The 23280-nt window shown below is 53.0% G+C and overlaps 3 protein-coding genes and 1 pseudogene across 3 annotated transcripts; 2 read left to right on the plus strand and 2 right to left on the minus strand.

The window, feature by feature from the left end:
* Window positions 1–362: 362 nt before the first annotated feature.
* Window positions 363–2928, plus strand: SAPIO_CDS1713 (Palmitoyltransferase AKR1; the record flags this gene model as incomplete). The annotated part of the gene is made up of 6 exons (XM_016784919.1): window positions 363–662; window positions 749–1558; window positions 1646–1736; window positions 1802–2063; window positions 2171–2238; window positions 2291–2928. The coding sequence occupies 6 exons, from the start codon at window positions 363–365 to the stop codon at window positions 2926–2928; spliced, it is 2169 nt and encodes a 722-aa protein (XP_016645216.1).
* Window positions 2929–11282: 8354 nt separating this feature from the next.
* SAPIO_CDS1714 lies at window positions 11283–12566 on the plus strand (annotated as a pseudogene; the record flags this gene model as incomplete).
* A 2515-nt stretch (window positions 12567–15081) lies between these two features.
* On the minus strand, window positions 15082–16984 carry SAPIO_CDS1715 (Thiamine pyrophosphate enzyme; the record flags this gene model as incomplete). Its single annotated transcript, XM_016784920.1, has 3 exons — window positions 15082–15341; window positions 15403–16738; window positions 16820–16984. 3 exons carry the CDS (start codon window positions 16982–16984, stop codon window positions 15082–15084), a joined length of 1761 nt encoding a protein of 586 aa, XP_016645217.1.
* A 1557-nt stretch (window positions 16985–18541) lies between these two features.
* SAPIO_CDS1716 (FAD binding domain-containing protein) lies at window positions 18542–20099 on the minus strand (the record flags this gene model as incomplete). The annotated part of the gene is made up of 3 exons (XM_016784921.1): window positions 18542–19381; window positions 19440–19773; window positions 19849–20099. The coding sequence occupies 3 exons, from the start codon at window positions 20097–20099 to the stop codon at window positions 18542–18544; spliced, it is 1425 nt and encodes a 474-aa protein (XP_016645218.1).
* Between the last annotated feature and the right edge of the window lie 3181 nt (window positions 20100–23280).

Here is a 23280-nt window from a genome sequence, read left to right on the forward strand (position 1 = left end):
GCCACCAACGACGACCTTGCCGAAGTAGTGCGTACCACGCCTTCTCCTACGCGGTTCCTTCTTCGGGAGCTCCCCGTCCAATTCATGAAACCCTCCCGAAGCGACGCTACGAGTTGACCGAGCAGTCCGCCCGCGCCCGTCACATCCCTCTTTGCGACGGTGGACAGGAAAAATTGTTGGGAGGTGCGATCCAACCCGAGTGAATCTCTTTGCTCTCGTCCGCTTCCAACCCCTTTTCGAGTCGAAACGAAACGGACGTCGAACGAAAACCCACGACAACAACGAACCCTCTCTCTCTCTCCCGGTGAATGTCTTGACCCTTCACCTTGACCTTCGTTATTGCCTCGAACTTCTCTCGGCACATGGATAGGAAGGTCTCGAGAACTAACTCCTCCAACGCCGACGACCACCCTCACCTCCCCATCCACCTCTCCACCAAATCCTCTGCCGCCGCTCCGATAATCAACAGCGAAATGGAGCTAGGCGAACTCACCAACGATGCGACCCCGGCCGCGGAAGCCCTCGGCGCGGCGCCCGCTCCTGTCGAGAACGACATAATGCAGATTGCGAGGATTGGCGACGTCGCCGGCATGGAGAAGCTCTTCGAGTCGGGAGAGTATGATGCTACGTACACAGACGAGGAAGGCATCACGCCGTTACATGTGAGTATTGGATGGGGGGGATGATCCGTCTTTGCGCCTGGCGCTCCTAATTTTCACATTCGCTAACCTCCATTCGATCTGGGCAGTGGGCGGCGATAAACAACCAATACGCCATGTGCAAGTTCCTCGTCGAGCATGGCGCCGAAGTCAACAAAAAGGGCGGCGACTCCGTCGCGACACCCCTCCAATGGGCCGCCCAGCGCTGCCACTACTACGTCGTCAACTTCCTCCTCCAGCACGGCGCAGACCCTCTCATCACCGACTCGCAAGGCTACAACACCCTCCACATCGCCACCTTCAACGGCAACGTCCTCCTGCTCGTGCTCCTGCTCCACCAGGGTATCCCCGTCGACGTCGCCGACAGCTACGGCCACACGGGGCTCATGTGGTCCGCCTACAAGGGCTTCCCGCAGTGCGTCGACGTCTTCCTCCGCTGGGGCGCTAGCGTCGATGCTGTTGATGAGCAAGGGTTCACGGCGCTGCATTGGGCTCTCGTCAAGGGGTCGGCTGCTTGCATTCTTAAGCTTATCGAGTACGGGTCCGATCGCTTCGCGAAAACGGAAACGGGGAAGACGCCCGCCGTTACGGCGCAGGAGCTGAACACGACCGCTCAGTGGCACCGCGCCCTTAGGGAGTGCGGATATGACAGTGATGGACATGCCATCATCCCTCCTTGGCCGTGGGCGTCGTACTTTCTTAAGGATAGGAGGGGTTTCGTGAACAAGTTCCTGTTCGTCTTTCCCACGATTCTTATCTGGGCTGTGATTAGCATTTTAGCGCATATGCCGATATTTGCGGGTGTGCCTATCGCCCTTGCGGTTGGGTATGGGTTGATGTGGTGTGCGAACCAGGTTCTGGAGCATGCGCCTTCAGATATGCGACATTATCAGAGGACGGTAAGTTTTTTTTTTCTGGTAGAGTGGGATGGGATTCCGAGTTCTCGTTGAGTGCAAAAAAATGTTGATGTCTTTCTTTTCTTCTAGCCATGGTTAGCGGGTATCTTCGCCGGATCGCTCTTCTTGATCGGGTTGAACTGGTTGTACCCAGTGTTTGGGGCAACCACCTTTTCATCGGGTATGCCTTTGCATCTCCCTCTTTTCCTCGATTCCATTCCCCTTCTTGCTAATGCCTGCGCCTAGCCACCGAGACACATTGGATCCTCAATCTCGCGTTCTTATCCTGCTACCTATTTGTCGCCTACTTCTACATGACCTGCATGGTCTACGACCCTGGTTTTGTGCCCAAGATGAAGGGCATCGCTGAGCAAAAGGCTGTTATCGATGAGCTGCTCAAGGAGTGGAAGTATGATGATTCCAACTTTTGTGTGACGTGTATGATTCGCACACCTTTGAGGAGCAAGCATTGCAAGAGATGTCAGAGATGTGTTGCCAAGCATGATCAGTGAGTTTTACTCCCTCCACTCAGGTAGAGTTGTTGGGATAGATGGCTAACAGTAAGGGTAGTCATTGCCCTTGGGTATATAACTGTGTTGGCGTCAACAATCATAGGAATTTCTTCTTTTATGTTGTTGGTCTTACAGGCGGCATCTTGTTTTATGATTGGATCCTGTACTACTGTAAGCGTTTTTACAACTGATGATCCCACTTCAAAACTGACACTTGCTTCAGACTTCTCTGCCCTAACCCCCAAGGCATCCGACTCTTGCAATCTCCTCGGCGCCAGCCTCTGCAAGGTCATCAACGCCGACGCCTATACCCTCATCCTCGCCATCTGGGCGACCCTCCAACTCACCTGGGTCTCGATGCTCCTCTTCGTCCAAGTCATCCAAATCTCGCGCGCTATGACAACCTACGAGAACATGTTCGGCATCCAAGACGCCGACATCACCATGGCCTTCACCTCGACCGGAACGCCCCTCGACCCCAACCACCCAGCGCACTCCGCCACGGAAGCCGGCCCCCACGGCCACCACCACCGAAAACGCCACGGCGGCGGCTTCATCAAGAACTGGGCCCGCATCCTAGGCGTGGACCCCTTCATCGAAACCGTGCGAGGGCGCGGCGCGGCGACGGGCAGCGGCAAGGACAGGCGCAGGAGGAAGAACCCTTACTCGAAGGGGTGCGTGACGAATTGCAAGGATTTCCTGTGCGATCCCGCTCCGGTTTTCGGGGAGAGGAGGAGCGGGCAGGCATGTCTGGGTGGCGAGGTGGTGAATTATTCGGAGATGTATGAGAGTCCGAGGATGATGGAGGTGGGGAGGAGGAGGAGGGGCGGGTATGAAGCTGTGGCGGGCGAGGAGGTGTAAAGGGGGTGTGTGTTATCGTTGTAGGTGGACTTTTTTTTTTTCCTTGCATCTCTTTTCTTTTAACGAGACTTGGGGATGGGGTGGATGGGGCCTGGTGTTTCTGTTAATGTGCATGTAGCGTGTTTAATGCAGCATGAGGGACGTGAGGGATATACAGTCTTGTACGAGGATCATGGGATTGCTACAAGTTTCTTTTTTATCGGGGAGGGGAGTGGGAGTATGGGGTTTGCCTGCCGGGCCGCCTTTTTTACACTTTGGATGTCCTAAGGTGCTTAGTTCGCGCGCCCTGCCGTTGGGACGTTGGGAGGTACTACTATGAACCTCCCTGGAGATCCCTCGGCTAATGGGGATATACACGATCACACTCATCATTCATCCATCCTATCGATGTATCTGCAAAGAGAAGGAAAAGGAAGGAAGGGAACATCAAGGCCAAGACGAAGGGTGGGGTGATGAGGTGTCGAGGTTCTAACAGGCGCCCATATTCCTCTGCTCAACCCTTTTTTTTTAACCCGGGGGGACTCTGGGGTCTCCGAAGAGGTAAAGGTATATGGCCGAGGTAGGCAAGTGGTTAGGGGGAGAGGGAGGGGGAGTGTGTTCCATGAACGACCGAGTATGAAGTACGCACGCATATGGCATAGTATACTAATGGGATAATATAATGAAAGACCGGAGCGGGGTGGTATCCTCTGATATGTTCTTCGGGTTGCCGTCGAGTCGACTCATGTGAATGTTATACGGGAAGAGAGAAAGGAAGGTTCACGAAGGTACGAAGATGGAACGAGAAGATACGTCTTAGCCTGGAATCCGTCATTTTGAGGCCTCGTGGGGGGGGGGTGGAGGAGGAGACGAGAGGAGTCATAGGTGGCAGTTGGCAGTGTTGAAGGACGGAAGGGATTGGAGAAGGTGACTTGTTTGCCTGGTGCCTGATGAGGGCGGGAGAATGTGAGCGGGCACGGGCAGAAGGGACACGGCCGTTTGGCAGGAGACTCGGGTGTCCCGATGTGTTTCTTGAGAATGGGTGATGCTCACGTCAGTCAGTAGGAGCAGCTCTGGAGCTTTGATGCCTAGTTTGTGTTAGAGGAGGAGACGATGGGGGAGATGGGGGCGTGTCGAGGGGGAGGGGCGTGTCCGGCTAGGAGAGACCAAGGGAGGGAAGGGCTGTTAGGAACCCTGACTAACACCCTTCTTGTTTCTCTGGAGTGTCTGGCCCAGGAGCTTAGGATGAGATATGAGATACGGAAGAATAGGGCGGAGAAGGGGAGTGAGCCTAGGGAAAGAAGACCGAAGAAACAGAAAGGTCCACTTGGCAGAACAGAACGAAGAAGACGTTGGCGGGCCGAGCAAGCAAGACCCTGGCGGCCGCTAGTTTGGCCCTGCTGCCTGAGTTCAAAAGGCCCCATGGCAACCTTCTGTGTCTATCACACAGGCAAAGTATGGGGAGGATTTCTTTGGCGAGAGGACACCCATGCGTTGAGGAGTCACGGGGTTGGATATGGGACCCTATAATGGTAGGTTCCTGTGACTTGTCTCTTTTTATTCCTCGTCTCCCGGGTACCAAGGATGGAAAGTGAGTTGGAGATGGGAGAGGTAGGAGGGGCGTGGGGTGAAGGTGTCCTCTGAGGGCACAGTGATATGGGAGGAAAGGCGGTGGGCGAGGAAACTTGTTCGCAATGGGATGCCTCTGATGGGGCGACAGACACACCCCGGATGAGAAGTTTAGATCGCCAGCAGGATTCAATGATAAGCTGCGACTCTGACTCCCAGGGCCAGGGGGGTGAAGACTTTGGTAGCCTCTTGATCCTTCCCGCAGCATATAGAATCTGACAGGCCAATGTGATGGGGAGCAACAATGATTGGATTGGGTATACGTGGACAGAGGGACATGCGAGTTAAGGAGGCTAGGTGAATAGAGGCGCGAGGGCATACGCATACTAGTTCCTTCCATCGTGAAGGAGTTGTAAACGACGACGCGTATATGTGTGTGAGAACCTTGTCACAGAGCTTGTGGCTTACAAGACCGGATTGGCCGAGCAGAGACGTTTTCCCTCATACACAAGGAGCGGCCGTTGAAGATATGTAAGTAGTGTGAGAGGAGCATCGAGGTGTAGTAGAAAATAGGGAATATCGGCTGAAGCCGAAGGAAGCGGGCGTTGGTAGGTGTAAGTGTCCGCTTGGATGTGGCAGGTCGAAATGTACAAGCTCCAATGGGTGGAACCAGTAAAGCTCAATCAATACTGGCGAGGGACAAGCGGAAAAGGGCAAGGAAGCAAACTAGCTTGCTGCATGCTGCTGCAGGGCGTCTGCAACTTGCAGGGCAGCTGCTTGACGGGTGGCAAACTCCACCTAGCTGACAACGTATTTCCTTGTCATTGGCAAGGCTGGGGCGCTGTACTGTGCGCTCTGTTAGGGCGTAGGGTATGAGAGGGCGTAGCAGGGAGGGGGAATTACGTGGAGCTTTGTGGCGAACGTTGGGGGCTGCAAAAGGAGAATTACAATTGAATTCGACTTGTCGCATTTTTGCTTTCGTCGAGAGATTGATGTTTGTTTTGGCTTCCTCCCAGAGGCTTAAACTTGAATCTTACAGGAAGCAGAGGCTGAGAGGCAGTTGCTGCCACGGAGGGACAGAGGGATTGTAAGCGGTTCCTGCATTGCGATTTGTTGCGGTTGATGTGCCACACTGGAGTCCTCTCGATGATAATCTGCCTTACTGGGCACGATGAAACCCTTGAGGAAGGGAAAAGAAAGCTTCTGCGTAAGCATAACCGGGCTTGGTAGCTATTGATGCGGATAATTTGACAATCTTAGCCCTGGGTAGCACAAAGTGATGACTTCTTTCTGTGCTCGGCAGTCGTGTACTATCGATTGTAATTTTGATTGTAATTTTTCTGGAGTCTGAGTGTGGCGAAGGGCGGGATGAGGCTTTTGAGCTGACGGTCCTGTTAAGGGATTGAAAGCTCCAATGTCCGGGGTCACAGTCTCGATGTGACCCTCCCTTTTCAACCCCGGTGGTTTGCCTCCAGGATCGGGGTTGATCATTTTTTCCCTTTGGATTGGGTCCGAAGTGGGTTTTCTGTTTTATTCTCTGCGCATGATCGCCGTTATTTTGGACTGCCGGGCGAAGCAAATCGTAAATTGTTTCAACGGTCTCTCTTTCTGGCCTGGCTTGTCCTGGCCTACTGTAACCCTTCCAGAATTTCCAAAAAGCAAGAGATCGAAGCCTGAAGAAACAAACGATCTCCACCCGTTAGCCGTTGGTGTCTAGCCGCATTGATCTTTTGCATTGTGAGGCTGTGAGATGAGAAAGCGGAAACATTCAATGTTACTAGTAGAACCTGAGGTACGTACAGGAGCAGGGATAATTACGAAGGAGGAGGAGAGAATCGATGTGCGATGTCCGCAAAAAGCTACAGGGGAAAATCTGGCGGCGATAACACTAGTCTGTCGTGATTGGCAACCCCCGGAGAAATTGAAGAAGGCAACGAGGATTGGAATTGGAGATGGAGGAAGAATGACGACTACAGACCTCGTGCTAATGCAGGACTCCTGCTGATGATGCAAGCCACAGACAGCATCGTCTCGTATCAATTGATCGTGTCACGTCGTGCAGGTCTTCATCATCTGGGCTGTTCAAATTTTCATTCTTTATCCTCGTTCTCATTTCATGGAGACTCCCATGAAGCCAATGCCAATGATGGGTCTGTCCAGGAGGACAACCTCGTGCTCGCTTCAACTTCCACTAGCAACCTAGTTGGTTCGAAGACGGTCGCATTGAACTCGGCTCCAGTGCCCAATTGTAAAAATTCCATACCTCTTTTTCTTATGAAGTAATTCTCCTCAAGCCGACGTAGTTTTTCCACATCGACCAATTGACCCAGATGGAGGCCACGGCTGGCCAAGTCAAGGTCTTCAGCGTGATTGAGTCGCCATGCCTGGCAGTAACAGGAACCATTTGAGGTCACATTGATCAGGCTTAAACAGCGCACTAACACTAATTAGCACTACGAGGACACTAGCTCGGCACACAAGCCCATCCCGCGACCAGCTGCTGCGCCTCGTGTTAGCTTGACCAGACTAGTTGTAACTGCGCAGCAGCACGGAATGTTTGCGAGTAGGTGAACGCATCGAGGGAGAATGTGTCTGATAGGCTCCAATATTCGGCAAGGCCCGGCAAGTGTGTGTACGAAGTAATAAAGATCAACTTGATTCAGTCTTCCATGATTGCTAGCCAGCCGACCAGCCACAACTACACATAATAGCCTCAGTCTGCAATCTCCACAACCAGGCTGCGCAGCCCCCCCACCACACACACACATAGTGACAATTGGAGAGTGCGTGTGTGTGTGTGTGCCAATTCACAAATAACGTGCTCTCTGTCCCTTGCAAACGTACACCGCTCTCAGTGGTTCCCCTTGCAGAAAGACCAAGCAAAACACATCATGGGAAGTTCTTCGGTTCGGGGCAAAGAAGCATCCGCCGGTGACACCGCAGGCTGTGCTGGGTGCGGGAAGCACGTAATCATCATGGCACCGTCGACAGATGATAGGGCAAAAGGCAGATTTAAGGTTGGGTATCTGTGATCAAAATGCTTGATGCTTCGTAATCTGGGAAAAGGGGGGAGGGAAGATGGGAAGAAGAGAACTTCCAACTCTCTAAAATAATGCGCCAGCTGTGACTTGGTTTGAAGGTGTTCCACGAACTGGCCTTTCAAAGCAGACAGACCGAGACGGGTCGGTCGGCCTGTCTGGCGGTTACGAAGTATGTTCGATCAAAATGCGTGAGCCGGGACAAACAAATCCACGATCGATGCCATCCAAGACCAGCCTGATAGGGCCTTAATAGGCACCAGGAAATTTGAAAGGACAAGTGCTGACGGAGGCAAGACATGCCCACTCCCCCTCCACCATACTTCGTACTTTATTTTTGTACGCGCCCGGAAAAGGAGTCCGAAGTAAGTTTCGTCGTACGAACACGAAGCAAATTGAAGACTCCAATCGTCAGATGATTTGTTCCTCGTGAACTTCCTTCTCAATGCATGAAGCGAACCTCCTGGGCTGGAAACTCGGGGAGGATCCCAAATCCCCCTTTGCCGAAATAATTATGACAAAAAATATCAATTCACACCAATGGCAAAGAGAAAGAATGCCCAAGTCTCTAAGAAGGCCCGGCGCATTGGATGCGAAGTGGTTTCGTTTGCCGCCGTGACCCTCTTTTTTTCCCCCCTTCTCTCAAGCGTTCTGCCGTTCCACGAAAACCCCTTGGTCAGCTCAGGAGCCTAGAAACGAAACATCGTGTGGTGATCGCCACAAAAAAATAGGAAAACAAGATTGGGTTTGGCCCATTCTCTAACCTCCCAAGCGAACCCTGCCTAATTCTCACCTCGAGTCCACTGTCCAGCAGACTAAAACAGACGACCCGCGGCTATTGTAGGCCCGCCGCCGCGACCAAGGTCAAAAGAAGAAGAGCAAAGCCTAAATTTGAAGTTCATCGTCTGCGACGCTGCATCTGGCGTCGCAGACGGACCCGACAGATTGGGTGCTGTGAAAAAATCCACAATCTGTTGGTTATGCGTCGTTCTGCTCTGCGACAACTTTTCTCCACGCATGCGGATTCTGACAGGGAGTGGCACAGCCCATGTCACCTGCCACTGCTGCCAGACGAATATGGCGCTCTCCTTTTTTGGACACGACCTGCATTGAGCGGTTAGTAGGTGTACTCAGTACCTGTATAGCAGCAGTATCATAGCATATTGATTAAGTACTCAGGACGAGATCGTGGCTAAGAATATCTTTACACCCAAAGTCAGGAGGGAGGCCGACCAAGGCCAGGCCAGGCCAGCTTCTGTAAGACTCTATTGGCTCCCTCCAGGATTCTTCCGATTCTTTGGGCCAACTGAGAGGCGTAGACCACCCAGCCTCGTCCAAGGGTTTCCTCATGAAACAGGCGTTCTTTTCTGAAATAGATTTTTGTCAGTAATGTGACATGCAAATCAACAACCTCATCAACGGCCGGCATGAAAGAAGGGACTCGGAATACAAGGGGTTGTCGACGTCAATTTTTTTTTTCTGAGAAGCTTGGCTGTTGGTTCGAACATTTGAGAGAGCGCCATCTTGTTCGAATGAACTGTTCCATCTTAAAATAGCTCTGGGGGCATACGAATATTTGAAGGATGAAGATGATGGCCTTGATTACGCATGCGACACCCATACGTAAAATAAAAGACAACATTTCAAGAAAAAAAATTATCGAAGGATAATGATGTGGCGGTTGATCTCCTCGTAAATTCCAAACTGCTCGTGTAAGTCGGAGTGAAGCCATCTCGACACCCCATCGACACCCATTATTTCCATTTCCCGGCATTATGACTGCAAAATAAGGACACTAACCTCAGAAATGCGGCAACCAGCAACACCACCCCACAAGGTCACTTGCCGGCGCGAAGTGTGGCTCAGCCAAGAAAAGAGCTCCCTCCCCCCATTGGCTTGGAGGGTTGGCTCCATTCACACCCCTCCACGAGAATGGGGGATGGAGGGAAGGGAAAATGTGGGCCGCTCCTGTTTCTTCCCTCTCGAGGGTTCGAGTGGATGGGAAGCGACAGGTCGATCAATGGCGAGTGATGCTTTTGGGATTAGTTTCGGAATGGGAATGCAGGTATGATTCATCGGCGGGCTGGCGATGGGGACGGCGTCACGATGTTGAAACTTTGTTTCTGGGAGATGCAGAGTCTTTTCTTTGAATTATCTTCTTATTTCACAATGGAGTGGGCGAATTGTTTGGCTTGACACTGCTTCTTAACACGCGACATTTGCGTGGAATTTACAAGTAAAGTACAAAGTAGTGGCAGTCTACTAATTACTCCAGGATAGCCGAGATGTAAGACAAACCCCCGTCGTAACTTCTTCGAACCCTAAATGTCAAGCACGGATCAACTTGGAGAATCAGGAAACGGGAAGAGAAGGGAAGGAAAAACTCGGGACATCCATGACTGGGGAGCAGCCCACGGGGTCCTAGGTCCTGGCCAGTGCTGAGTGGCGAACGTCCAGCCCTAGAAGGCATCAATCAATTCGATCCTTTGAAAATCAATGTGACCCTGCGGAGGAATTGAAAGTCTCGGGGACTGGAGCCTATAATCGACAAAACCATGAGTGAGAGAGGGACTGGACAGACCACGTCCGATTACCTTGCAGCCCTAAGACCAGGCAGCCAATTTGGCCTGCAGGGTTAGGAATACTTGTACGAAGTAAGAAAGTGGGAAGTAAAAATAACCCCAGTAAAACGATTTTGGCTTTTGGCTCTCTTTCCTTTTTCTTGCTCGTGTCCAAAACCGTGTGCTCTACAAGTATATCGACACCCCTCTCCTCCGCTTCTGCAGAGTTCCAAACTAACAAGACAATGCAAGGAGGGTAGGACTAATCCCTCGACTCGCATTGATTTCTCTGCTGCCTACAGAGCACGCGGCACAAAGTACAGGAGACATGAGCACAAAGATGGGCTCTTGTGTCCGACGCTGTGGGCTGTGGGCTGTGGACAAGACCATCAACAGTCATCCACTTTGAAGTGGTACAAAGTACTTGTCGGCCCTGGTCGTTGTTTCCTGCCATTGTCCACTTCAGTCCACGCCCTTGTCCATTTTAGACCCGGGCAAAGCCACACACCCCCCTGCCTCCTGCTCCTGCCCGGCCTAGTCCTAGGCCCTACGAAGTACTTCGTACCCTCTGTACATCCCTGCAAGCTGGCGGAGCTCTTTGGTCCCATGTCAAAGTCTCAGTCTAGTCCTGTCCTCTACTGGTAGGTACCACCCGCAACAAGACGTCTTTTCGTCTTACACGCGCGATGTTTAAAAATGTCCTCGACCTCCCACTCCAAATCTCTGCCGCGACACCTGCATCAACATCATTCCCATCCGCTCAAAGTTCAATCCTCGAACCACTTTCACATATAATCTCCCGTACCTGCCTAGACTTTTCTTTTCTTACTTACACTTGACTCAACACACACCTTCCACTCAACTGCTTATATATATCAAGACATATCCCACCAGTCTCCCATCTGCCGCCTTGACCTTCCACCTCGAACACATCCTTCCAACTCCCTTGATAACAACATCTTATATGTCTTGAACATCAACACAAGCAAACTCAACTGTCGCTACTCGCACTCGTGATCTGATCCAGCCAACCCACTCACCAACTTACACACTCACCTCGGCATCTTCTTCTGACCGGCACACTACCTCGCGCCATCGCAACAAGAAAACCCGTATAGAAACTCAGATCGTCATTCCCCCAAACACCGGGGTTGACCTCCGAGTCACAACCAACACCACTACCCAAAACACCCCCACCACCGCAACAATGTGCACCACCGACATCTACCCTTTCATCAGCGCCGACGGCATCCACCGCGAAAATCGCGAGATCCGCCGGTGCACCGCCTACCGTCGCGGTATCCCCTGCGACCCCATTGTCTTCAAGCACCCCCTCGGTCATCACCCTCCCACGCCAGCGACACCAACGGCCCCCGTGGACATCCCCGGCGCTTCTCCTCGCTTCAACTCCCAGGGTGTTTACTTCCCCCCTTCACCACGCCTAACGCCAGGCCAAACCACACCGGCGACGACCCACGAATCGGATTCCGATGCCCGCAGTGGAGCTTCTTCTTCTGCCTCTCGCGAGAAGCGTCACCGATATAGGCGTCCGTCCATCCTCATCAATGGCCAGGACATGGTGAACGTGGAAACCGAGCCATCCCGTTCGGGCCACCGCCGCCGCACCAGCAGCAGCAGCTACCACAAGGAGGATACCAAGAAGGGCAGCTCCAGCAACACTCGCATCATCATCGTCGAGGCTCCCCCCACGCCTCGCACTCCCCCTCAAAGCTTCGACATCCCCCGCACAGCACCCCCTTCTCCTTCTTACATCAGCGGACCTCTCGGTCAGGACCCTGCCCTCCGCCACCGCCCCGTCATAGTAGACGAGCGGCCGCGTCCTCAGAAGGACAGCAAGCCGCGTGTTCGAATTGAGGTCCCCGGCGAGGAATCCTACTCATCCCCCTCGTCTTCTTCCCCTTCGCCCTCCCGAGGCGGCCATCACAGGCGCCAGCCCTCGGACAGCTCTTACCACAGCCGTGGCTCTAGCTCTCACCCTCACTCCTACTCGCATAATACCGCGAGCGACGAGGAGAAGAGGCGGCGACGCAAGGAGAAGAAGGAGCAGCGCGAGGAAGCCAAGGACGAGGCCTGGAGGCAGAGGCAGGAGGCTCGCATTGCGCGGGCGAACCGGAACATTGCTGACCGGCCTACTCAGCCCATTCCTTCCAGGCGACCGACCTCGTACGTGAGGCCTACGGTGGAGATTCATCCTTCCGTCGGTGCGGGGATGACTTCTTCATCTGCCGCCGGCCCCGCGGGGTTGGTGGATCCGTTTACAAACCTCGGTCTGGGGTGGGGTGGCGCGCCCGCTCCTGGGCAGTGGGCTCCTGCTCCCAGGCCCGCACCCGTCATGGACGAGGAGGAGGATGAGGAGGCGCAGAAGGAGAGGTTGAAGGAGAGGTGGATGCCCAGGCGGAGGGCTACGATTGGGGCGGGGAGCAGGAGGCATCGAGTTGAGTATCAGGATGGGTTATATCGATTGGAGTAAAAGAGAGTGAATTTCTCATTTCTCAACTCTTTTTCTTTTTTTTTCCTTCTTCTTATTTTCCTTTGTTTTTCTACCTTGTTTTTTGGATTCTCCGAGATCTTGTGTTTTCTACTGTACTATTACGACTCTACTTTATTTGATGTACATGGGTTATGACGGGATACGCTGGGAAACAGCAGACAGCGGGGATCGGGACTGGATGAACTATACCACTATACCACTACCACTAGAAGAATGAAAGAAAAAAAAATGATTTCGAGATCAAATTTGACTCGAAAAATCAATTACTCTTCTTTTTCTGTTTGTGACCAATGTCTGGCATGAAAGTGTAAGTGAGCAGGGTGGGATTGGGATTGGGATGGGAATGGGAATGTCGTTGACTCTTACACCGGATAGGACTCGCCGGTCCTTGAGCCTCAGGCCAACGGAACTAGGTAGCCAGCAGGAAATCAACCCGATTCGACATTCTAGATAGTTAATTCCGAGCACGAAGTACTTCAGTACAAGTCGCATCACGTCAATTAAAGTGAGTCTGACCTTGATAGCCGAGCCGATGTCGCAAGTGGGTCGATGCTGTGCTCAATTCTCGGGAAGCAAGGGACCACCAATATCCCCAGGAGACACTTTGACTTGATTGAACCCGGTTGGGTCTGGTTCAATGTTCCAATTGTTAATCAATTCCAGGCTCCCGCCTCACAATTTCAGGGCTGTTATCGATAAGGAGCGGGGGAGGGGCAGTGTTAATTGTGGCTTCCAGCAGCAGAATTGGTCAATCAATCAATCAATCAATCAATCAACCACGTCTGTCCCACGATGTAAATGAGGAGGACCCTTTCTTGGGCCCCTACCTCCCATCGTCGAATCGAGCCATCGCTCTCCCTGTCCTCTCAAATCATGTCCCCCAATGGCACGTACCGCAGGAGCTGAAAAAGGAGACGGCAAACTGTAGGCAAAAAAAGATCGAACCACTTGGAAATGTGATAGAGTTTCACCCATTCATGTCTCTTCCCCATCGTCCCCGTCCTCGCATCTGCAAGCATGGATGGACGCCGTAGCTGCCTGCGCGGCTGCATGCATCCGCCCGCTGTGCAAGTCGAGAAACAAAAAGCTGCCAAGAACATCGCCAGTTCGACACTACTGTGTCGTAGTGTGTTTGTACTATAGTCTGACCTTCGCCGTCTCTTGTCATTGTACAAGTCCAAACCTCTCATTGCAGAACCCGAAGTCCACCATCTCCAAAAAGGGCAAGTATGATTCATTCCAACATGCGCATTTGCCGAGTTGTCATGAAAGCGGGCGACGCGTTGAAAACCTGAAAAACCTCATCCCACAGCGAGTAAGAATGGGAAATCCAAGCACTCAACTCAATTACTCACTCTCTCGCTCCTGCCGTTCGGCACCAATGTGCCCATTCGGAGCGTAAGAACGAACGAACGGCAAAAAGCGGGCGGGAAAAGACCTCGTGATGGCATCCTCCCCCGTTCCGACTCCCCTCGCCGCTTCCCAGTCTTCAATCCGTCTCTTGTAGCCCATCTCAGCTTTTTTTTTTGGTCCGTCTCTCACCACTTCCCGATTTCCCGAGTATGCAGGCTCTGGTCCCCACGTTCATGCATCGCACCGCATCCCCCCGTTTTACCCTGCTGCTGCCTACACTAAAGCCAAAAACGCTCACCTTGGCCCCTACCATTTCCAACACCTGCCTCTCATCATCGCCAGAAAATAGGCATCACCATCTAAATCTCCATGTCCCTGTAACTCCACTCCCCAGCTTGAAAACCGGGCATAGCACACTACTGCACGTAATATCAGACTAAACCCTCGCTTCAAGAACAAGAAGAAAGAAAAGAAAAAAAAAAAAAACCAACTCCAAAATAGCTCCTCACTCAATGCTCCTCCTCAAACCATCAATAATCCCACACCCCACCACATTCCACATATCGAATACATCATTTGACACTATTACCTCGTAAATCGAATATCCCCCCAAGATGTTGGTTGCCTACCTGCTAAATAAATCCCCTCACCGCCTAGTAACCCTCCAAAATATCCGAAGCCTTCACCAAGTATAACACGCCCTCTCCTCCCCTCCCCCCATCCCCTTCCCTTCTCACGAAACTCTAGGTGATCCACTACCGTATGCAAAGTAACCCCCCCATAGACAGCTCGGTTCAGCGCAGTGGGTGTGATGTGGTGGTGGGGTGTAACACGAAAAAACTACTTCGTCCTCGATCCATCACGAACCTCTCCCACAGGAATCCAACCATCGCCGGCTTGAGGTGTGCCCACGCGGACATAAAAATCTCGGGCAAAGGTGCTGAGCCGAAAAAGATCCCGAGAGCACCAAGGGCTCAACTTTCGGTGAAATCGTGAAATCTGAATGGATGAGCTTAAAACATTGAGGGGACAAATATATTCAAAAAAGAGAAAATCCTGTATACATCTAGCTCCTCCTCTATTCCTCATACACGCCCTCCGCCCCCCATCCATCCAATCCCATGACCCCCCCTTCCGCTCCTCAACACCCCTTCACAACCTTGACATCCACAACCGCAGCCACACCCCCTTCCACGACCTTGACCGCCTCGGCCAACACCTTTTCGAGGTCCTCGGCCCTGTCCACCCGCGCCGCGTGTAGCTCTCCGCCCGCCGCCGCCTTGGCGATGCCCGCGTAGTCCGGCACGGGGTCGAACGAGATGTTGATCTCCTCGTTGGAGGCGCGCGACGCTTCGCCGTTGGGGTGCACGAGGAGGTATGAGTGGCGCGGGGCGTTCCAGCCTGGTTCATTGACGTTAGTGGGGACAAGCGAGTCGTAGGGGAAGGAGAATAGAAGACATACCCTTGTTGTTCAGCACAATCGTCAAGACAGGAATCTTGTACCTCCTCGCAATCCAGTATACGCTTCCAGGCACAGAGAACAAATACGTCCCATCACCAACAATCTGCACCACAAACTTGCCCTTGCCGCCGTGCTCCGCATCCGACGCAAGCTTAATACCTAGCGCCGCACCACCAGACCATCCCAACCCACCTCCACCGCAGTTAATCCACGACCCAGGCAGCGTCGGCATAATCCCGTCGTGTGTAAACTGCGAATTCGTCACCGCCTCCACGGCCCAGATCGTGTCCTCGGGACACAGCTTCCGTAGTGTCCGGCAGAGGTGACCCGTGCCAAAGGACCCATCCTCGAGCGGCCGGTATGTTGTATCCATCGTCTTAAGCAACGCGTTATACGACTCCTCTCGAGCCTTGCCGGCCGCCTTGGCCTCGTCCGAATCCAGCTGCGCTTGGAGTTCGGGCGTCGCCTCGAACGCGGCGAGGATCTGCTCGACGCTGGTGAGCGCCTCGGCGCGGTATCGCTCCTGGGCGGGGATGTAAAACACGGGCATCTGCTGCTTCAGCGGGTCGACATCGATGTGGAAGATCCTAGCCCCTTCCTTGGGCGCGCACCGTGTCGGGATCCAGGGCACGTCGCAGTCGATGACAACAATAACGTCCGCCGTAGTGATGGCATCGTGGATGCCGTATCGCAGACCGACCCATGCCGGATGGTTCGCAGGGAAACACATGTCGCTGCCACCCGTATCAAGCACCCTCAGACCCTTGACCTTATCGGCCAATCTCACCAGCGCGTCGGGGATCTTGTGGTTCCTGCCAGAATACCCCGTAACCAACAAAGGCTCCTTCGCACCCGCCAACGCCTTCGCAATCCCCTCCGCCGCACCAACCGGCAACCCCCCCAACTTAACAGGCTCCCATTCCTCCTGCCTCAACTCAATCTGCTGCGGAATATCCGTCTCCATAACCTCCCTCGCACCGCACAAATACACTGGACCCTGAGGATCCGACCTCGCGAACTGCAGCGCGCGGTTCACCATCTGCTTGACGTTGAGCCCCGTCTTAATCTCGCCCGAGTACCGACAGTACTGCGCCACGATCTGCTTCTGGTCGGGCACGTCCTGGATCCAGTGGATGTACTCGGTGCGGCTGCCGCGGAGCTCGCCGTCCAGCGTGAAGGGCGAGAGGCCGGCGAAGAGGAGGATGGGGGCGCGGCCGCTCGAGGCGTTGTGCACTGCTGCTCCGAGGCCTTGGGTGCCGACGTCGACGTGGACGATGACGCATTGCGGCTTTCCAGTGAGGCGGGCGTAGCCGTCGGCCATGGACATGGCGACCATCTAAGGGCTTGGTTAGGGTAAATGTTCCCTGGCAGGGAGACGGCCACTTGCACAAGAGGGAAGGGGAGGAATGAGGCGTACCTCGTTGGGACAGGTGATGATACGGGGGAAGGCACCCTTCTTCTCCCGTTGGCCCAGGACCATGGCCTCGATGATGCTGGGGTGGTCGGAGCCCAAGTTGACGAAACAATGCGTCACGCCAGCAGCCCATAGGGCCTCGAAAAAGGCGAGAGATGCCGTGTACATTGTGTGGAATGGGGTCGGTGGCCAACTACAATGGACTGGTCCCCTCGTAGACGGCGTAGAGCAACGATTGGATTCGAATTTTCGAAGAAAAGAGTTCCAGTCTCCGTCGAGAAGCGTCAATTAGAATAAGCGAAAGCACAGGAGAGCACGCGAGCGAGTGTTAGACGATGGGACTGCTATATCCTGTCTTTTATCGGGATATTCAACCTCTGCAGCTCCAATGACAGATCCAAAATGCCGACTCGCGAACTCGCGAGCAAAAGTCACCAGAAACAATAGCGCGCAGACCTACGTGAGAAAATCGGTTAGGAGATAAATTGACACCGGGAATTGACTTTGGGCTGAGGAGAGGGGCAAGTTTTTGGAGGATTCGAGGGGTTCGCGGGGTTCTCGGGGAGCGAGGGGGTGTGGGGAAGGTGGCACCCGAGTTATGGATACCCACCCCTCTGGGCACGGCAGTTGTGGGTTCGCTGGTGATGTCAAAAAGGCGAGGGAACCGAGTGCTTCTTTCCCCTTGTCTTTTGGTCTATCGGGAGTTGTTCTTGCCTTTTTCGGGCTGGAACTTCGGCCCTCGCGTTTAGAGTTTCGGCGTTAAAAGCCGTAGGGGAAGAAGGACTCGATTTGGAATCCGGCGATGCGGGTCGGCAACGGAGGCGGAAGGTGCGATGCGGGGGACGGGAGGAGTGACGGAAACCCTGCGTTTTGGAAGATGTATCGGCCAGCAACAATTGCGCCCACGAGATTTACACGCGGCTCCGATTATATGACGTAGGGGTATCGGAGGGTAAATAGATCAATGGCGAATATCTCAATGGTGAATATCTCAATATCTCCTCGTTCCAATGCGAGAGGTTATAGTGTTATACTTATACCCCAGATGGCTGAACAAATCGGAGACTTGCGCCCTTCCACACCACCCCGCTCGAAGGGCGTATATTGGTGTGCCGCACATCTCAACCGACCAAAGGCATCAATCTGTCGGCTTACAGAAACACATTTCTGATTGATCTGGTACGAAAGGGATAAAAAAGAATGATTGCAATTGATTGCTTTGATTCGTCCTTTGTCTCCGTGATCGAGCTTGACAGCGGCTTGTCCCGGCTCGGTTGTTTAGCCCGTGGCCAACCGGGCTTCGCGCGTCCGAGGACCGGACCTTGGCAGCCCTCATCACGTTCCGCGTCTAGATGAGCCGTCAGACGCCATGTGGTAATAGATTATATGCGAGATCGATCGATCAACGGATGTAAGGAAGGCGGAGGCTGCATTGTACGAGCACATGACAGATCGACACTCCGGCGCCGGTGTCGATGATGCGCAAGCCTTGTCGAATGATGCAATGATCACCACATTTTCCTCCACTGGGCAATGGAGCAGATGGAGTCTTAGCTAGACCCAGAGGGACCCATCACCAGCGACTTAGACCTGACTCACTCATTCACACATTATAATTAATTCTATCACGAAGTAAATGCCTTCAATATGCGTAGTCCTCCCAAAAAAACACTCTCCGACACCACGACGTGCAAACCCTCTCTCCCCTTCCCTCATCACCCGCATCTACCCTTGCACTCTCACACTCTGCGGGTTCGAAAATGTATCTTGGGGATCCCAAATCCCCTTGATCTGCCTCAACCTCGGCACATGCCCCTCCCAATACGCCGCCTCGGCCTGAGCCCTAGGAATCGCTGGATCGACGTAACCCGCATACGTAGAATTCGCTCCCGCACCGGCGCCCCTCTCGATCTCCGTGTGAACGCCCTCCAAGAAGGACTTCGTAGACGCGGGCAGAGAGCCTAGACCGACGGCGTAGGACTGATAGTACAGAACCTTGTCGCGGTGCGGATACGCCGTAGCATCGAGCGGGACGTCGTTCACAGCGCCGCCCGACGCATCGAAGATGATGAACCAGAGCAGAGTACCCTTATCCGTCCTATCGATATAGGAAAACAAATCCCGAATCGAAGCACCACCCAACAGATCCTCCGGCGCAAAAGCCAAAGCCTTGCTATAAAACGCCGTGGGGATATCGCCGAGGTACAGCGCCTCATTACCAGCCTCATGCACGAGGCTACCGAGCCAGTCGTTGACAACACCGCTAAGGCTTCCGCCGCTGGGAATGCGGTCGGGAATCCCCGTGGCGGCGAACTCGGCCTGGGTGCCGAAGAAGGTGGCGGTGATGACGATGCCGAGGGGTTGCACGACGAATTCGGAGGCGAAGCGGCGGTCGAGGTTGGGGTCGGAGATGAGGGCTTGCCAGGATTCGTAGATGGGCGCCATGTCGGCGTGGCGGCCGAAGGAGAAGGAGTAGGTGTTTTGGACGACGGCGCCGGGTTCTGGGTGGGTGCGGAGTTTGAATTCGGTGATGATGCCGAAGGAAGCGCCGGCGCCGCGGAGGGCCTAAATTCAGTTAGAAGAAATAATAATAATACTAAAAGAAAAGCGGGTTTGAACTTACCCAGAAAAGATCCGAGTTCTCCTGCTCATTCGCCCTCACAATATTTCCCCCGGAAGTAACAACTTCCACCTCGACAACATGGTCCAGACAAGTCCCCCACATCCTGCTCGAGGGGCCGAGCCCGCCGATGGTCGCGTGTCCGCCGATGCCCACGCCGGGACAGACGCCGTGGGCGACGGCCCGGTTGCCGGCGTTGTGCATCCTCTTGTCGAGCTCGCCGAGGCGCGTGCCGGCTCCGGCGGTGACTTCCCAGGTTTGAGGGTCTAGGGCGAAATTTTGGAGATTCACGAGATCGATGGCGACGTGGCCGTCTTCACCGCCGAGGCCGTAGTTGCTAAATAATTCATTGTCAATTTCACCATTTCAATTAACATTGCGACCCAAAAGAGAAGAAAGAAAGGAAGCTTACGCATAGGAATGACCACCCGACTTAGCCTGCACTTTAGCCCCCACGCTCTCGGCGCACTTCACCGCCTCGGCGACCTCCTGCGCCGACTGCGGCCGGATGACGGCGACTGGCTCTACGGGGACATCGAGGTTGAAGGGCTTGACCCACGCGAGCTGGTAGAGCGGCGTGCTGGGGTAGGCTACGCATTCGGCGCGGCCGGCGCAGATTGCGTTGAGGCAGGTTTGCAGCGGTGTGCTCGGCTGGTTGCCCATGATGGCTGGCTGTGTGTGGGTGGAAATGGGAGAGGGGAATTGACGAGAAACAAGGGGAAATGCACTCCTTTCTTGTATTGTTTCTTCCCTTTTAAAAGTGTAAACCCAAATCCCCATGAACCTAAAAGGCAATGGATCAGAAAAAGAAAAAAAAAAAAAAAAAAAAAAAAAAAAAAAATAAGAGGATGCACAATGTCACGTCGGGAGAGGGGAACTGGCCGACTTCTTATTCTTCACCTTTCACCAAAAACCCCCCAGGCGCAGCTGCATCTCACCTTGGACCTATGCAAGCATCGTATTCGTCCGTCCATCCATGCTACAAGCATGTTTACATTATCACCGAGATCAGCTCCCATCTCTCCTCGGGCCAACCCCTTTCGAGACAACAACTGTCACCCACCCCTTCCCTAGCCAAACGGAAATGAACAAGAACACAAGAAAATGTCAAGTAAGAAATCTGGTTGGAAGAGGGAATAAGACATGCAGAAGATGAGCTCACGGGTTCGTTTCCCGGGCTGGTCCTCCGCATGGTGCTCTCGAGCCACTCACAGCGCAGAACGGGCATGCTCCCTCCCGCCGCGACCTCCCACTTTCTGTCCGGGGTTCCCGCAGCTGCGACTTGGCCAGTCAGAAGGGCCAACCAGGCTTTCTTTCTTCACCCATCGGTGCAGGATCTGATGCCCAGCAGAGCGCGTGGTTACACTGCCGCTGTGCCTGATGATCGAGGCGAGGGACAAGCCACAGTACAATAGCTTTATTTTTCTTCATCATGTCTCACTTCAAGTTTGACGGCAGCACGTACGGAACTATATGCATTTAATCGCTCAAGGTCGACCCTGTCGTGGGGGGGATTATCGACCGGTTACAATTAGAATGAAGAACAAGCAAGGGGCGTTCACGATCGCGGCAGAAATGATGTTGCCGACTGCCGTGGACCGGCGTGCGTGTGCTCTCTCTTCATTGATCTCATACGGGAAAGGAAGGTAGGGTTGACCCAAGCCAGAAATCCCCAGGAAATCGCCGAGTGGATCTATCACGGCGACACCTTTGTCCTGGCCCGTACCAGACTTTGCTAGGTTGAAGAGAAGAAGGAAAAAAGCAGGCCCTCTATTCGAATGGACGCTTTGAGGCAGTCGGCATCTAGGCCAAGGCTTCTTCTCTCCAGCACGAAGGTGGCTAGTTCATCATTCGTTCCGCGAGCCTACAAAGTGTCAGAAATATTGGACGAATTCGGTCAGGCCAGGACCAGGAACTTGGCGCAGCATGCTAGCGAAGGACGGATGCATTGCCTGACAGCAGCAGACTAGCAGCAGGATCCCGCAGTAACACAAAGGTTCTTTAGAAGAGCAGAGGGAATGGGAGGGACATCTCTGGAGGCAGAGCAACCTCGGAACGCATTCGCATGAATCTTCTCCAATTAGATTGATGTCACTGCGCGGACCTCTCAGCAACATTAAATCCACATCCGATCTAGATCCCGCCTAATCGGCCCGCTTGGCGCTCCTCTGCACGCTCACTGGCTCTACCCGACATCCTGTCATCTCGTCCCGAAACATGGTAATGTTGTTCAAATCCAGTAACAGTGTTCTGGACTCACGGCTGGCTCTCTCAGGCCTTCTTTTTTTTTTTTTTTTTTTTTTTTTTTTTTTCTTTCTCCTTTACCCTTTCCCTCACTCCCGATGTAAAACGGGGGTTTCTCAAGTGCTGCCAGCGGACGTCTCTTCGAACAAACTTGGACTTAGGCCACAACAAGAATCTCCCCCGTCTCCCACCCCAAATGGTGACAATCTCAAAACCCATCATTGGGAAAGCTGAATAAATGATAGCGCATGACCTCGACCATGTGGTATCCGGACACGGCTGATTCGCCTGAGGAGTGAATGCTGGATTCATCAAAGACCGCTCCCTTCTCGACCTCCGCAGTAACACGGTCTGAATGTGTCTCTCCTCGGGTATGCAACCTCGGGACTGCCGCATTGGCATGACTCTGACGTGCAGATTCTATTCACAAACCTTGCATCCGCCATCCACCCCATAGACGGAACAAAAGGCGTCAAACAAGAGAGAGTTGGGGGGATACGGCACATACGAAGTAGACTATGTCGAAAAGGCAAGAGCTGAGTGTATCAAGAGCCATACGTCTATCAAATTACTCCAACAATACACGGATTCGAGCAACATATCAAAACACCGAGGGCACACGGCACAGAAATAATAACTATAGCCCATTGTTTTGTTTGATTCAACATCGTACCCTCAAGGAACCATTTGCTCCTATTTAAAAACGAAAGGAAAAAAAGAGAGAAAAGACACCAAATGATACATGCGTCAATACATCTTCCTCATCCGTCTCCTAAGCCCCCTCGCTGTCCGTGGGCTACACATTTGAACCTCTAATCCATCACATCAATCAAGATTGACAATAAAAAACACATCCATAGAAGACCAGTGGAAAAGAGAGTAAAGACGTAAACGAAGAGGTATCTTTGTTCCCTTCGAAGGGAAACGCGCTATGCGCTCCGAAATAATCACAAAAGAAATGGAAACTAAGTCATTGGCAGTGGGCACGAAGGTACACCCGAGCTGCATTCAAAAAATCTTTGCATACATGTGCAAAACCATCGCAATAGAAAGTAGCCCTTGACGCCTGTGTTTTTGTTGGATCCGAAAAAAGGGAGGGGCAGGAAAGGGGCGCTGGGTTTCGTCAAGAACTTTTGTCTTTCAAGGAAAAAACAAAGAAAAGTGGTATATCAACCGAATACGCGAGAAACAAGACAGGCTTGCCATCAAATAGAACGACAAGCCCCTCCAAAAAAACTCATGTCTCTCAAAAAAGGTCATGAGGAATGTGTATAAATGATCGCGTGGTGTCGTGAAAAATTCATCCCGAAAACAATTGGAAAGAATTTATTGCGCGTCAGCGATGAGATGGGGAGATTGAGAGAATGGGGGAGAGAAGTGCCGACATCTGTTGGAACAAGCATGCATGGAGGAGCGTGTGTCGGCGAGAAGCAAGTGATGGTGATGCGTGACCTTTATGCGCCGTTGCGCCGTCCAGAACCAAACAAGATAAAAAGCGCCCAGTTAGAAAATAACAAATAGGAGAAGCGGCAGAAATGATGGCAGTTAGAAATTCGACGGTCGGGCGACAACGCCCAGTTCCCCAAAAGAAAATCCTCTT

The sequence above is a fragment of the Scedosporium apiospermum genome (genome assembly GCF_000732125.1).
Source record: "Scedosporium apiospermum strain IHEM 14462 chromosome Unknown SEQ_SAPIO_0077, whole genome shotgun sequence".
Classification (NCBI taxonomy): Eukaryota; Fungi; Ascomycota; class Sordariomycetes; order Microascales; family Microascaceae; genus Scedosporium; species Scedosporium apiospermum.